The sequence below is a fragment of the Callospermophilus lateralis genome, chromosome 14 (assembly GCF_048772815.1).
Source record: "Callospermophilus lateralis isolate mCalLat2 chromosome 14, mCalLat2.hap1, whole genome shotgun sequence".
In the NCBI taxonomy this organism is placed as follows: Eukaryota; Metazoa; Chordata; class Mammalia; order Rodentia; family Sciuridae; genus Callospermophilus; species Callospermophilus lateralis.
Window position 1 is genome coordinate 105,117,109 of NC_135318.1, and position 16,040 is coordinate 105,133,148.

The 16,040-nt window shown below is 53.2% G+C and overlaps 1 protein-coding gene across 1 annotated transcript in view; it reads right to left on the reverse strand.

Annotated features, from left to right (window-relative positions):
* Sh3rf3 (SH3 domain containing ring finger 3) overlaps nt 1-16,040 on the reverse strand; it is a 329,352-nt gene that overhangs the window by 78,878 nt on the left and 234,434 nt on the right. Inside the window, exon 4 of the mRNA XM_076832934.1 lies at nt 12,951-13,316. Coding sequence (XP_076689049.1) covers nt 12,951-13,316 — 366 coding nt within the window. The remainder of the gene's footprint in view (nt 1-12,950; nt 13,317-16,040) is intronic.

The following is a 16,040-nucleotide window of genomic DNA, read 5'->3' on the forward strand; positions in this document are numbered from 1 at the left end:
CCTCAGCAACTTACTGAGGCCCTAAGCAACTTAGTGAGACCCTGTCTCAAAATAAAATATAAAAAAGGGCTGGGGATGTGGTTCAGTGGTTAAGAACCCCCGGGATCAATCCCTGGTACAAAAAACCCAAAGTTTATATGTCCAAATTTTATGTCATTTAGTATCAAGTGACAATGGTTTTCTGAACATTCAAATTAATATAAAATTACAGGGTTAAGTTGTTGAGGTCTGTTTACAAAGCAAGCTGCAGTTGGTAGTGAGTCCATGCCTTCCTGTATCCACACGTGCCGTCTTTGTGGGTGATGCTGGGAGCTGATGGGAAGGAACAGGGGTGAGGCTGCAGCATTAGCGAGAGGGCGTGTGGTCAGGCCCAGGTGGCGGTGCACAGTGGCAAGACAGTCAGGTGGGCAGCAGGAGGAGCAGATACACAGGATAACCGACTCAAACCAGTCCCATGACACCTTCCTTAACATGCCTCCTTCTCCAGAACAGCCAGACTATTACTCCACACGCACAGCACCAGCCAGCGTAGAGGTGGGGACTGCAGAGAGCATGCCCAGAGTCTGCCCTAGTCTGGCCAGTGAATCTCCACCTTTCCAATGTGCCCAGTGGCCTTGAGCTACTCAAGCCATAATTCAATAGAAGGGATAATGCATTTGTCCAGGAGAGACAGAGAGATGAATTTTCATCTGCTGGAAGGGCAGGGAGAAGTCTTGGCTGAGAAGGTGAATTTTGCCGGAGTGTGTCTCACAATACAGCAGCATGGAGGCCACAGACCCCATCTTTTCAGGCATCCCCCTATTCCCCTGGGTGAGCCAACATCAAGCACCCCATAGGGCGTATGTGAGGAGGCTCAGAAGGACTCAAGGCAGGAGCAGCCACAGGGCCCCAGTGGTGGTATTGGCCATCAGCTGCTGAAACACTGACTGAGCCTAAGGACAGCTTAAGGGAGTTTTGCTGGAAATCTGGCCCTCAGTTGGAACCTGATACAACAGATACATAGGATTTCACAGTTGTACCTTACTTAGAATCGGAACACGAGCAGACAGGTGTGTTATGGACGTGTGGATGTGTACTTTCCCACGATCAGGAGGGGAAGACCTAAAACTGAGGCTCTGCAGGGCCAAGTGGCTCGCCTTCCTGGCACCACTGGGCAGCAGTGCTCAGAGTAAGGGTGCCTTGGAAGTCCGGCTGGGTGGCAGCAGTACCAGGTGGGCTCTGCCCTGGGGGAGATAAAGACTAAACATGCCAGAGAATGGTGGTGGTCATGACTTCCCAACGCAGGTGGAGCTGGGTCCTCCTCGGAATCAGATCCTCATCTTTGTCACCATCGATGCCAGGATGGGAGCAGGGGCTGGGGAACCCTCTCACTCACCAGCTGAGCTATCGCCTGGTGGGGACCCCAGACCTCTATACATAGAACATGACTTCCAGGATCGTGGGGCTGCTCAGTGGCCTGCAAGCCAGCCAGGTGCAGCTGACCCCAGCAGGAATTGCAGGGTCAAAATGATTCCGATTAGAAATTCTGACTGCAAAGGGCACAGCATGGGGATCCCAGATGACCAGCACCCTGCTGCCCCTCCCGCGTGCTATAGAGCACTGCCCTGATTCACTTCCACACCCCAAACGAACAACTTCTCCTGAGATACATGCGACTGCCTTGAAGCACAGTAGTATATTCTATGAGAGATAAAGAAAAGTCCAGTTTGAGATCAACTTTGATACCAGATGTCAGGGTCCTTACCTTCCAACTCTGACCACCTTCCACAGGGCCACCTGGGTCCCTGTCATGGGACAGCTTCCTCTTTACTGCAAAGGCCTCTCTGATTCTGCTTAGATTTTCAATGGCTTCATTTTACATGATTCTCAGCATTTAGGGCAAAAGTGAGGCAGTCAGGCGATGATTAAAAATAAGAAAGGAGAAGGGGCTTTGATTGCTTTGGAATAAACCCACTGGGGGCTGCTGCCCTGGGTCAGACATCCATCTTGGCTCTGAGATCAGCTGGTGGAAATCTCTTCTTTAATTTCAAAGCCAAGTCCAGCCCTGTTCACCACAGAGCTGTGCCCATCTGCCCTTTTCTCAGGAAAGAACATTGACTAATAAAGTAGGTCTGCATCATATTACTTGTGAAAGACTCCAAAAGGGTCACCCACGTATCAGGATTCCACTTGGGGGTCAACCCATAAATTTTGGAGAGCTGGCCAAGCAGGCAGGTGGCTTGATTCTCAGATTCACTGATTCCACAGAACAATAATTCAGCAATCCCTTTAGGTCTGATGTCTAAAAATACAGGTCATAACGCGAGCCCAGAATCACCTGGGAGGGACCCTGCAGCATCAGCTGGCAGGGTCATGGGTCAGTGAGGAAGCCCTCGTCAGATGGAGTTCACCCTAGTGCCAGCAATAAAAAGAGAATGTGCCCAGGAGCCTGCTCATGCTGCATGGTGTCCTCCAATACAGCAGAGCTCCGCGTAGGTGGCTCAGGGGCCAGAACTTGACATGACTGTGCCATGCTCCGAAGCCAGGGAAGATCCTGGCCCTACACCTCTTTCTCTCCCCGAGGAAGCAGCTGCCCGGCCGAGTGGGTGTGCACACCCTGGAGCTGCTGGTCAGTAAGAACTGGGCTGTCCTTTGTGACAGTGACCTGCTTCAAGAAATCACGGCCTCCCCCGTTACTGCCATCAGCTTCTAGCTGCCTTGCTGCGGTTCCCCATTCTAAATCGTCAGGTTGTTACCAACACTAGAGGCCCCTTGCTACAGTTTAATGGGCCCCTAAGTAGTTGCAGGGAACCAGGCCATATGATTTGCTGTTGGGATTAATAAGAGAGAAAAATGTGTGTGTGTGTGTGGGGGGGGGGTTGGCAGGCGGCATAGGGGCTCACAGCTACTTTCTTCCATATTGGCACAGGCGAAGACCCTGAGAAGAAACATCTCCTCATTTTAATTTTTAATATGAGTCCAGAAAACACTGCCATCACCCCAAGGAGTAGTGAACGAGCATGTTTTATTCATCACTCGCCACCACTCCATTACGCACGGTGTAAATCAGACCCTTATGAACTTGCCTCCCAAAGAAAACTTTAGAATAAAACATTTATGGCCTGGTTCCTCTGCTTAGTTCTGCAAAGAACGGTGAGCAGCTTGCGTAGCCAGAGGGCCAGGGGGCAGGGCAGAGGCCCAGGAGCCCAACCGGACAAGACAGCTGCCCAGGGGGAGGAGACTGGCTGGCCTTCTGCCATTCACTCACCACCTGAGGTGGAGGCTCGATTTACCTCCAGGACTGTTGGCCACCCCCTCTGCCCCCGCCCCAGGCACTCTGGGTTTGCTTCTCAATTATTATATGCTGGAGCAGCCCAGCTGCTGACTGGATTGTCTGGCTCCGAGACCAACAGACTCAATCACATATCTGGCCCAGAGTCCCTGCCCCTGCTTCCGTTTTTGTGAATGAAGTTTTGTTGGCAGCCAGACACATCTACCCATTTACATGGCCTCCAGCTGTTCTGACCTTGCAAGAGCAGAGATCTAGAGTTGTGACAAAGCCCACATTTCTCCCCAAATGTAAAATATTGACCATCTGGTCCTATACCACAGAATATTTGCCAACCTCTGCTGCAAGAGTCTATCACGAGAGCATGAAACACCAGATTCTGCTGCCGACTTACCGGAAAATATTTTGGACCAACAAACCACAGCTGTGGCCAATAGCTTAACCAGTCACCCCATGACATCACTAAGGAAGATAAACCAAAGAAGGAGGAGACTTGAGAGAGAGACTTGAGAGACAGACTTGAGAGACTGAGGCAGGATCACAAGTTTGAGGGGAAACCCTCGGCAACAAACAGAGCCTCTCCTATACTGGGAGAGGACGCAGGGGAGTGGACTGAATTCAACTCTAATTCAGTGTGAACCACACTATCCACCTGCTTCTCTGTGGTCTGCATGCTGGAGAAACATGCTCTGCTCAGAGCAGCTCCTAGGCTGAGCTTGTGGCTTGGCAATACCAGGATGACGGGGGAACACCGTGGCTCACGCAGCCTGGGCATGAGAGTTCAGGGGTGCATGGGGTCCGGGGAAGCAGCTGGGACTCCTGCCCCCACCCAGCACCCCCTGCCTCCAGATGCTGCCACAAGACGGAGACAGGTGGTCCAAAGCTCAGCACGGAAGAAATCAGAGCAAACTCTGGGAAGACAGAGAAGGGTGAGGCAGCCAGGGGAGCCAGGGATGTGGGGAAGGTTCTTAGATCCCTCATCCTCCAGGAACAGCGTGCACCTTTGTCCCCGAGCCCCGGGATCTGGACAATCCTGGAGGAAGCCAACCTCGGTGACACTTGGTGTCTCTTCTGACTTGGTTTCTTCCCGTTTTCTGGGTGCTGATCTGTGGTCCTTCCTACCCTCCACCCTCTGTGGCATAGATTCTCTTGTCATCTCCAAGGGGACTGGGTGTCCCTAAGAGGATAGGGATCCATGACAATCACCCCCCTGTATCTACCTGCCACAGGGTTCAGGGAAGAACCAAGGCAGCCAGGAAGTCAGCAGGCATTCCTGGGCCACAGGTGCTCCTGGGTGCTCACCCCTGCCAAGGGGACACCTCCCTTGATGGGGTCCTTCCCTTGTCTGCCAGTGGATGACCCCAAGGCACAGGCAGAAACCTGCAGATGTGGCTCCTATCTCACCAAGCAGAAAAAAAAAATTAAATACCATCAGCACCTAATGCTGTGGGTGAAAAGTTTGGCACTCAAAAAAAGTGGAATCAGGGTGTTGGGGCTGTGGCTCAGTGGTAGAGCGCTGGCCTAGCATGTGTGAGGCACGGGGTTTGATGGAAGGAAGGAAGGAAGGAAGGAAGGAAGGGAGGGAGGAAGGCAGGCATTGTGTCCATCTACATATAAAAAAAAAATTAAGAAAAAAAAATAGAATCAGGATGCTCAGTCTTGGGCAGCCAAAGCATTCTCTGTCCCCACTTCCAGGCTAAGTCAAGCAGGCACAGCTGCTTCCAGATTTGTAGGAAAAAGAAATCATTTGGGGGTGAAATCTTCACCACGGGATTTCTTGTGTTCACCTGGGCTCACTTGGTAATCTTGTTTTTCTTTTTTGGTTTGGTTTTTCATGCTTCCTTATAAAGCCTATAATTAAATTCATAACTTTCTAAAAATGATTTAAAGAAAATAAGCCCTGGTGCTCGGTCACGCCGGCAGCTCACGCTCTGCAGGTGGGTGCAGAACCAGCAGGCTGCAAAGCCAATAAGCAACTGAGACAAAACAGCCTCCGAACGCCAGGCCTGGGGCAGCCAAGCTTGTCATTTTCCTCGGCTCTTTCCCAAGCACTTCCTCCCACTCGGAGCATCCTGTCCACCCATCCCACGGCAGAGATAAGACCCAGACAGCAAGGGGAGCTGCACCTGCAGAAAACGGCAGGTTGGCGATGCATTTTAAAGATGCCCAGGAGCTTCCAAGCAGAGCTCTCCTAATTTATTTCTCAGACACGGAGACACCCGAGAAATGTTCTTTCTGATGTTCTCCCAGCTGAATTCCAAACACCTCCCCTTCCACCAATTTAAAAGGGCATTTCCCCCATCTCAAGGGGTTGCTTTCATGGGATTGATCTGTGGGCCCTCAGCAGCTGAGAGGGGGGCGAGGCTGAGTGCAGGAGTGGGCCTGTGTCCGACCACATGCTGGGGCTTATTGGGCACCTTTACCTATGCAGCTTGTCAGTCCTGCAGAACCAGCGCATACCACATGGACAGTCCGAGGACAGCCATCAGATCAGCACTGGCCTGGGCTGCTCACAAGTGTCACCTCATCCCTCACGTACGTCATTTTCTGCAAACAGCTTTTCCTAATCTCTGTGTTCAGCATAAAGATTTAGAGACAGAGATGGGACCCTGGGAAGCAGTGTTCTGGCCTCTGGTGGCCAGGACTTGGGTTCTCCTCCTCGAAGCTTCATTAGACTCTGCATTGCCACACCCTCAAGGAGGCAGGCGCGTGAGACTGGCTTTGCCTAGTGAACATGAGCAGAAGTGATGCACGTCCTGAAGAAGTCATGGGGGCCACTGTTGCTGCCACCTTTTGGCCCTGCCCAGTCCCTGGAGACATTCTGCATCAGGGGTCAGCAACTTTTTCCTGCAAAGGGTCCCATAATAAATACTTTGTGGGTCCTACCCTCTCTGTCACGGCGACTCAGAACCTCTGCAGTGGCCTAAAAACAGCTATAAATGTTATGCAAAGGGGTGGGCATGTCTGCATCCTGAAGGAACTTTGATTTATTGAAACAGACAGTAGGCCACTTGGCCTGTGGGCATTTGGCAGTGTCCTGGTATGAGGACACGATAGAGCTAGGCCCTGAGCTGCCTGTGATTCACCCAAGTGTGAATAGGAAATGAGCCTGTTGCTTTATGTCTCCAAGAGTGAGAGAATGTTTGTTACATGGTATCACCAGCTAATGCTGACTGATGCAGAGTGCTCCATTGTGAACTGGGTCCATTGAGGTTCCTTCACTAGTTTGGTGACTACTTGTTTGATTGCTTATTTGGTTTATGAGGAAATTCCTCTAAAATGTAAGCATAGTCATGCGGTGCATACTGATGTTTTGGTCAATGATGTACTGCATATAGGACGATGGTCACATAAAATTATAAAGGACCTAAAAAATTCCTGTCACTAGAGATATCATAACCACAGGCATTCCCCATGTGTCTGTGGGGACCCTGGTATAAACACACCTACTAGGCTGCCAGTGGTATAAAAGCAGAGCACATACACATATGTGTACAGAACAGAATACCTGTTAATGACAGCAAATGACTGGTTTATGTATTTACTTTTTTGTGGTACTGGTAATTGTGTGCTTACATTTTGTATATGTATCTTTATCATTATTTTAGAATGTACTCCTTCTAAAGAAAAGAAAAAAAAAAGACTGTAAAACGGCATGCTGTGCTACACCGGCAGCAACCTCAGGCCTCTTGTGTTCACTGTGCCTCCTGATCACATCGAGAAGCCCTGCTGAGTGAGTGGCCCACCATCTAGGTTTCTGTAAGCACTCGTTCTGTTTGCAGTATGACAAAATCAACTTGCAATGCATTTCTCAGAACATGTCTCCGTCTGTCACATGACTTGCAAACATTTCCCAATTTGATTCAATAACTTTGATAAGCAAACATCTAAATTTGTACTTATGGAGTCAGCCCAAATAGCTACTCTCTCTCTCTCCTTCTCCATGACACCCTTCTTCCCCCGGGGGAAAGTCCCCCCAGGATACTCCATTATTCACAAGGACATGAGCTGGCCCTCTGACCTCTCCAAAGAGCAGGGAGAAAGAATTCTTGGGGGTATAAATGTGAGCAGGACAGCCATCTGAGGCTCAGCCTGACCCTGTGCCCCTGGGGAGCGCTCAGCAAGACACCTCACAGCTGCGTCCTCTCAAGTCCTTGAAGTGATCTGGAGCCTGCAAGGAGCTGGTAGTGATGGGAGCTGTCCCTGTGGGGAAGGCCACGGGGCACGGCAGGCCTCGTGTAGACGTCAGGCCACTCATGGTGCAATGCTGCCGACCAGGTCCGAGGTCCCATGGCCCACCCAAGAAGAAACGGCTATCGATGGGTCAGGTGTGGTACACAGGCACATGGTACCCAGTGTCTGCCCTGGGGGACCTGAAAACCTGATCAGGTTCGGTGGTGGACATAGGAAACATCGTGTGGCATGGAGACAACTAAAGAATCAGTCTGGTTGGTGGAAAGATGACAGGGAGCCACGGAAAGCTGCAGAGAAGCAGTGAAAATTTCAGAGGGCCACAAAGGGAGAGCAGGAATTTTTTTTGTGTGTGTGTTTGTGTGTGTGTGTGTGTGTGTGTGTGTGTGTGTTTGTGAGGTGGGCAGAATAGTCAGGTCAAGGGATAGCAAGAAGAGATGAGGGTTGGTGGGAAGGAATCACTTGCCCAGGTCTTGGTGAGGGATGGTGGGCCTGGAAGGCAAGCTGGGACTGAGTGTCAAGGGCTTCCAAGGTCGCCTGGGCAGCTCCAAAGATCAACTTTCCTGCAGGGAGATTCAGGAGGGAATGCCAGGCAAAGAGACTGAGCTTGGGAAGATGCGGGGTCTTGGCTGAGGACACTGGAGATGATATGTCACCCTCAGCCCCACACACTCCTTTAACCACCACCCTGCAGAACCTCCAGGGTCCAGCACAGCACCTACCCAGAGAACGAACAGTGGAGAAGAGAGAAATGACTAAAATGCATGAGGCTCGGAAGCCCTCAAAGTTCTCTCTGGAACCTTAGGCTGGTGACGCACTCCGACTTCCTAAGCATCAAGCAAAGTTGCTGCAGCCATCGTTCGACACACAGCCCAGGGAGGGGTGCCTCGTGCCTCCTCATCTCACGTCAGACCACTACCACTCCTGACAGCCCGAGTGGGCCAGGAAGGCAGGGAGGCTGGCCAGAGGCTCAGCACTCAGTGGTCCCCCAGGTCCTGGGCCTCAGCTTCCTCATCTCTAAGGTGGAAGGATTAAACCTACTGGTCCACTGCGTGGCAAGTGCGCAGGGGGGAGCTGAGAGTGACAAGAAGCCAAGACAGAGGAGGTGAGACCAGGGAAGGCGTTATCAGGTCGTGTGGCTAAAGGAACAAACCACAGACCTGACCCTGGCCAGTCATTCTAGGGAGACCAGCAGCTGGACAGTTGTGCACCCTCAGGCTGCACAGTACTCAGAGCACTTGCCTGAGAGGCAGGGACACGGGGAACGGCCTTAGTCTCCTCTGTAGAAGCCACAGACCCCACACTTCCTTTCCATTGTCAGGTAACACAAAAGAGAGCAAGTGACGTCAGGTGCACTGAAGAGCTGAGTGAAGACTCAGCCAGCTGGGGACCCTTGCCCTGGTCTCTGCCCACCTACCCAGACTGGGCATCAGCCACCCCGAGGCTCCATGAATGTGTGGATCTGGTCTGCATGTAACTCACCTTCCGTCACAGGAATTTAGAATCAAGCCGATTAAAGGGCAGCACAGCTGGTGCCTGTTTGGGCTGCTCTTTCTGATGTCCGTCTGTCTGCACACACGGCTGCCTCGAACAGCGCCACGTCCCACGAGGCACGTGCCCTGGCAGAGCCCGTTTTGCCCATGGCCTCTGCTGAAGCCAGCCTCACCACGAGAGGAGACTCAGCATGGGGCTCAGCGAGTGGTCCCTTCTCCACTCCCGCTGGCCAGGCTTCCGGGGCAGAGAGCATCTCGTGTGCACCTTCTACGGAACCCAGCGCCGTGATCAACGAGAGCTCAGTGTCCACCAGTGACAGCAGCTGCACCCCCTGTTTTCGTCAGCTGCTTCGCTGCTGTGACTAAAGGATCTGACCAGAACAATTGCAGAGGAGGAAGAGTCTATGTAAGGGCCCACAGTTTCAGAAGTCGGTCCCTAGCAGGCCGGCTCCATTCCGCGGGGCTTGCGGTGAGGCTGAACGTCCTGGTGGCAGAGGGCGGTGGAGGGAAGCAGCCCACATCACGATCAGGAGGAGACAGAGAAGTCTCCCCTTTCCAGATACAAACACAGAACCCGAAGCCACGCCCCCAACCCCCACTCCTCCAGCTGCACCGCTTCAGCCACAGTCACTTAGTCCCTATGGGGGGATCGATTCATCGGCTGGGTTCAGGCTCTTGTATCTCTCCTCTGAACCTTCTTGCGTTGCCTCTCATGTGAGCTTTGGGGGACACCACATCTAAACCATAACACCCCTCTCTCTCAAAAAGAAAACCCGCACAGGGACACTTGACACAATATCCTACGAACCCTGTGATCCTCATGGCTCAAGAGGAGCTGGGTGGGCAGGGGAAGACTGCACATGCCTGCGGGTCAGCCTGGGTTCCAGATGAGCGTCCTCACTGACCTCGCAGCCTGTCACCCCACCCCCTGGCCCGCAGGGGCCACGGATTCATCAGTCAGTCAAGATGTTCTGTGTCACAGCCTGCATGGACCTCCTGGGTCTCAAGGGGCCCACGGGGGGCAGGGCCTGCTGCTGTGACCCTCAGCCTCACCCTGTGCCTGTGGGCATGGAGGAGCCTGGGGCAGCCAGCCCTCCTTCTCTCCCTACCCTGGCCCATCCCCATGGATGCCGGTGCTGCCCCACAGGAGGCCTCTGCTTGTGGGCGGACACAAACGATGATACTGATTTCTTCAGGCCACTGATGGCCAAGCCCAAGTCTCATCCACTGACCACAGAATACTGGCTGGGGCTCCGCTCAAAGGGCACATCCAGCATGGTGGGGAGGAAAAACCGACTGTGGCCGCAGTCGGACCTGGGTCTGGTTGGCCTTGGCCACTTTGGATGAGTCCTCAGGCCAGGGGACTTCCTGATCAGACTCATGGGACCAGGAAAGTGACAGGAACCAGGAAGACAGCACAGACCAGAGGGCAGATCCGGAGAGTTCCGTGTGTGGGCACAGCCAGACCACGGACGGACCCTTGAGCCTGAGGAGGACTGCAGACTTCGCCCTCGGCCACACCTGCGGGGGTGCCTTTTCCGTTCTCCGCAGCTCCACTAAATCAGGACAGGGAGACAGGCTGTGACTGCTTTGTTGGATCTCTCATCCTTCAGAGTGACCTAAACGCAGTCCACAGCCTGCTCGTGACCTTCAGTAAAAGTCAAACTGCTGAGAAAAGGGTCTGCCTGGAGGCTCCAGGACCACCTTTGGATCAGGAACAAGACTCCTCTCTCCTGACTCTCTCCCTTCCCTCCTCCCTTTTATCCATAGGGGTCCCCAACTGCAGTGAGGGTGAGAAAAGTGAGGAGGAAGGCCAGAAAAGAGCTCCCTAGGTGGCGCACAGGACAGCGATCCTGCGCCCCGCTCCCCTCCGTAAGTACTTCTGTCAGCCCTGCTGCAGCAACTGCCATCTGAACTGAGTGTGTCGTAGAACACAGATTTCAATTGTCTATGTCGTCAGCAGCTGCCCAGGTTGCCAGGGAGAGACCAGAGCTCTGGACCAGAACTGTCACGGCTAACAAGAAGCGTGGTCTCCATCTAGTCTTAGTACCACCATGACAATACCACCCACGCCTTGCTGGGGCCTCCTACTCAGCCTCTCCAGGACACTGGAGCAAGACCCTGCTGGGAATCACTGATTTCTGCCTTTACCCTCTGGGTATGCATGCTCCAAGGAGCAGGGCAGTGTTGACCCACCACCACTGAGTCTCTGCGCCCCTCACGGTTTAGCCGAGGTCAGAGGGCAGGGTTAGGGTCCAGATCAGATTGCACCTACTCCCCTTATAGAAAACGTACCCGTCACTGTGACCAAACTACCTGGCAAGAACAACTTAGAGAGGGAAATGTTTGTTTTGGCTCATGGTTTCAGAGGTTCTGTCCATGGTTGTCCAACTTCATTGCTCTTGGCCCAAGATGAGGCAGAACTTCATGGCAGGAGGGGAAGGAAGAGGGGCGCTGCTCTCCTCACAGTGGCCAGGAAGGAAAGAGAAAGGGGAAGGGGTCTCAGGGAAGATGAACCCTTCCAGAGGACACCCACAGTGACCCACCTCCTCCAACCATGCCCCACCTGCCTACAGCTGCAACCCCTTAAGTCCTTTCAAGCGAAGATGGAGTGGTTAGGTTGCAGCTCTCACAATCCAATCATTTCACCTCCAAACAGACTTGCATTAATCCAGAAGCTTTTGAGGGACACCTCATATCCAAACTGTAATAGCACCAACAAACCCCAAGGATCGTTTCCTGGGGAATACAGAGCCCAAGGTGTAGATGCTGGGAGTTTCCCAGCAGTGGGAAGCTGTGAGGGTTAAGAAGCAGGCAAGCAGTGGCCAGTGGACCTCCAGACACAACGGCACATTCCAGACCCTGGCCCCCACCTTGGGTGAGAACCAGCATTTTTGTGTGTGTGCTAGGGAAATCGTACCCCGCCCCTACCTAGTTATGTGTGTGCAGCATGAGTGCATTTATGTGTTTGTATATGTGTATGCGTATCTTGTCACCAGTGGATATGTGGAGCTGTGCTGTACACAGGTGTCTATACACATGGTGTTTGTATGAGTGTCTGTATGTGTGCCATGTGTGTAAGTGGCACATTCAGATTAATGTGGCACATCTGCAGAAGCTCAAGTATTTAATTTTTTAAATTAAATACTTGGCTTGCAGACGGACCTCAAGGTGAGAAGATGCAGAACAGGGAGAAATGGGCACTCCCACGTTCAACCTGTGCAAAGGTACACGGTCATGGAGACGGCTGGATTTGGAGGAGATGTGCCCCAGTGGGTACATCTGCCTGTTCCCCGGTCTGTCATGTGAAAGGGTGACAGTACAGCAGTGTGGCAGCAAAGCCATCCCTGTCAGGGCTGGGAGAGCCCCCTCTTCCCGTACTGGATCTGTGATTCATAAGGGAGAAACTTGCCCAATTTCTGCTCTTGACGTGCCACTGTGACCAGTTTTTCCAGACCTACAGATAACCACTTCCTTTCTATTCTTTACACATCTTGCTTTGGTTACTTAAATCTACAAAGAAACTGTGGAAAACACAATCAACGTCACGTCCAAAGATAAAAGGCATCTGTAGAAATAACACTCCTGAAAGTACTCAACAGCACAGTTGATTCTGGTTCTGGGCTCTGGCCCTTTCTCTGCCAAAAGGGACATCAGCCAGTCCTGCAGAGATGCCCAGGACATCCCAGGACTAGGCCACGGCTTTCCCCAGGACAGAGCCACTCACACTGAATGCCAGTGAGATGGGAGGAACTTTCTCCTGAGTGGCCGCTACTCCAACACGGTGTCCTTGAAACACACACAGGGTGCCATACACACATTTATAAGATTCTTGGAGGTGACTCGTGGCAGGCCGTGGAGAGGGAGCCCCAGTTACCCCCAAGGGCAGTTCCAGGGTGGCTTCCTTCATGCTAGTTCAGAAATGAGCTGCTTGGCACAAGGTGAGGATGGAGACCCCGGGAACCCACATAGGCTGGCCCTGGGCTATGGGACATTACCTGGGTGGGTGCAGCGCATGGCAGATGAGCTAGCTCCCCGATCCTGGCTGCAGCGCGGGGGTCGCTGGAGCTGATCAGAACCGGAGCGCTGATTTCCATGGAATGCCTGTGGCTAGCAGCCTGCGAGGATTTGTGCGTCACACTGAGTGCAGTGAAGGAGTGGCGTTTCTTGGCATTCTTCTTGCCGTCCACACGCCGCTGAAAGGCACTGACGGCCCCTGAGCTGCTGAGAGTGGGGCCCGGGGCCATGCCAGCCCCTGCGCCAGGATCAGAGAGCAAGGGAGAGTCACAGCCGGATGCGGTGGCAGCAGCAGCAGCGGGGCACGGCTTGTCCATCTCAATGAGCTGCTTGGCTGAGTCGTTGAGCTGAGGAAGAGAGGGGAGAGCAGAACGCGCTTTAGTAAACAGCTGTCACATGCCACGTCAGGCTTTCTGTGCTCCCCAGTCGCGTTCCCTTACAAACCAAGGATGTGTTCACAAGGGTCAAGTCTTTCTCACAGCATCTTTTGGCCTGAGGGGTGCAGGAAAAACAGAAAGAGGCAGGAGTGACATCTGAGGGTTATTTATTGATTTAGTGGGGCTGGGGGCCAAACCCAGAGGCTGTGCAAGATAGGCACGTATTCTATCTCTGAGCTACACCCCTTTGCCCACATTGGTAGGTTTATTAAAAAGGTTTCGAGAGCAGCCCAAAGGCCCAGGGAGCCAAGATAGAGGGCAGGTGGCTCCCCAGACATGGGGTGGGGGAGTTTCGCAGGGGCCAGGCACCTCCGTGGTCCCAACCTTTTCAATTGACCTTTCCAGGACACTACATGCAGCAGTGCAGAGAGAGAAGGACCAGAGGTCAGAGAAGCAAGGCCATCCAACCTCACTGAGACCCCGCAGGCCCTGCATTCACCATGACCATGGGTTCCTGCCTGCCCTGCTCCTCTGGAGAACTCAAGCCTGTGGTCACACACACCTTCTAATGGTGTGACCAATGGTGGCCCAAAGCCGCTCTGGTTAGGGTGAGCCATGGAAGCCCTTTCCAGTGATGACCTCCAATTGACACGACTGTCAGGATCCAGACACTGACCTGAGCTGTAACCCAGAGGATTCGGAGATCTATTTCCCTGGATGGATTCAGCAAGGATTCAGGATACCACTCCTTCCCATGGCCCCCACCCAACCTACCATATGTCAGAGTGGATTCACAGTGGAGCTTGCCTCTGACGAAAGTCTTATTTTGAGGGGGACGTATCTGAAACGTGGGATGACAGTTGGAGACCATGAGCAGCCTATGATTCCTGGGAATGAGTACTCCAGGTGGGCTAGGACAGGCCTCTCTTTCTGGGCTGTGCCACCTGGGTGGCACCTGAGTGGGTTGCCTCACACACCCACTGGTGGCCCTGTCAGTCACTAGCTGACCCAGCTGTGTGGGCATCTGGTGCAGCCTGGGGTTAGGGGATGGGTCGGCTCACGGTTATGGTCTGGCTATGAGGTGTCCACGCAGGCGTGTTCAGAGGTGAAGTGACTCGATGGTGAGAGCCGTGACCTAATCAGTTCGTCCTCGCCTGAGCGGGCTGACCGAATGGTAACTGCAGGCAGGTGGGGAGCAGCTGGATAAAGCGGGTCCCTGGGGGTGTACCCTAGTCAGATATTTTGGTGACAGCGGTGAAAAGGCTGACACACTCACCATCTAGGATCAATACCGTCCCCTGACTCCCCCACCCGGAGGGTGCTATTCACTTAAGATGCCTGACAGGGCCCCCATCTTCTTAGTCTGTATTTGGCTCAGTCTAAGTTCCTATCTAACAGGGGATTTACTGTGATTTAAAAGAAAGAAGAAAAAAAAGACAGAGAACTATGCATTGCGAGTACAAGGTGGCCAGGAAGAGAAAGCGATGCTAGGATCTGTTTGGGATTACCACCACAAGGCAGGTTAAGCAAATGCCACCATGCTAGGTAAATGATTGTAAGATTCCATTCTTTCTCCAGCACCTTTTCAGAAGCAGTCGAAGAGGCTAAGTAAATGCCAGCTGGCCCTTGGGGTGACCGACCTCCAGGAACACAGAGTTAAATGTTAGGGAGCTCTGGACCCCTCTCCGCTTCCTTCTCAGATATTCTGGGCTCCAGCAGGGCCGGCATAGCTCATCTTTCAGGGTAACATTTGGGGTTCAGGACCCACATATTTCCTGGGCATCGTGACTGCGGGTACTACCACAGATGCTCTGCAGAGAGCAAGAATGTGGGGTGGTTCCTGTCCAGTGGCTTTTCAGACATTCCAAGAAGGCTGCAGAGGGCAGCTGGAAGCCTTTGTGGAGAAAACAGGGCCCAGTCAGAGGCGAGAGAGGGGCAAGGAGTCAAGGAAAGTCACAAAGTGGGGGAAGATCAAACAGGAAGTGGAGGCCAGTGTGGACCCAGTTGCAGACCCACAGGTCACCAGCAGGAGCCGTGCCACTCCTCTGGCCTGCTGGACAGGTGGAGATGTGGCATCTGTATATGTGGTACCCTCTTCTTTGCAAAGCCCTCTAATGGGGCGAGGGGCCAGGTGCATCCCCACCCAGGGTCTCACTCCCCCTGGGGGCAGACTTGGCCTAGGAAACCCCCCTCAGTCCTGTAACAGAGTGAAGGGAAGCACCAGGTCTCTCTCGGCAGGAGCTACTCCCTGGCAGCGCCTTGCTCTGCTAAATCAGCACCTAGAGAAGGGATAGCTCTCCCCACAGGGCCTGGCTCACTGGCCGGGCAGGCGGGCAAGCAATCACCTGTGCAGCCTGGCTGGCTGTTCCTGCTGCCACCAGACCAGCTCGGCTCTGGGCTGCCCTCATTTCCATTACAGATACCTGTCTCTCCGAGGGAGAGGATGTCTCTCACTCCAGGCTCAAAAAAAAAAAAAAAAAGGTGTGATCTCAATCCAGGATTAATTCCTACAAGGAGACTCAGCTGTTTTGCTCTCCTTTGCGGTATTATTAGTTTGCTTCCTCAGAAGTGCTGCTCAGAGAACCATAGGCGCCAGTTCGCTCTCACAGCCCTTTGTGGGGGCTCCCTGAGTACCCGAGGCCTGGACTCCTGGGTCTGGAGCTCCAGCTGCTGTTCCGCAGGGCCCAGAGGAAG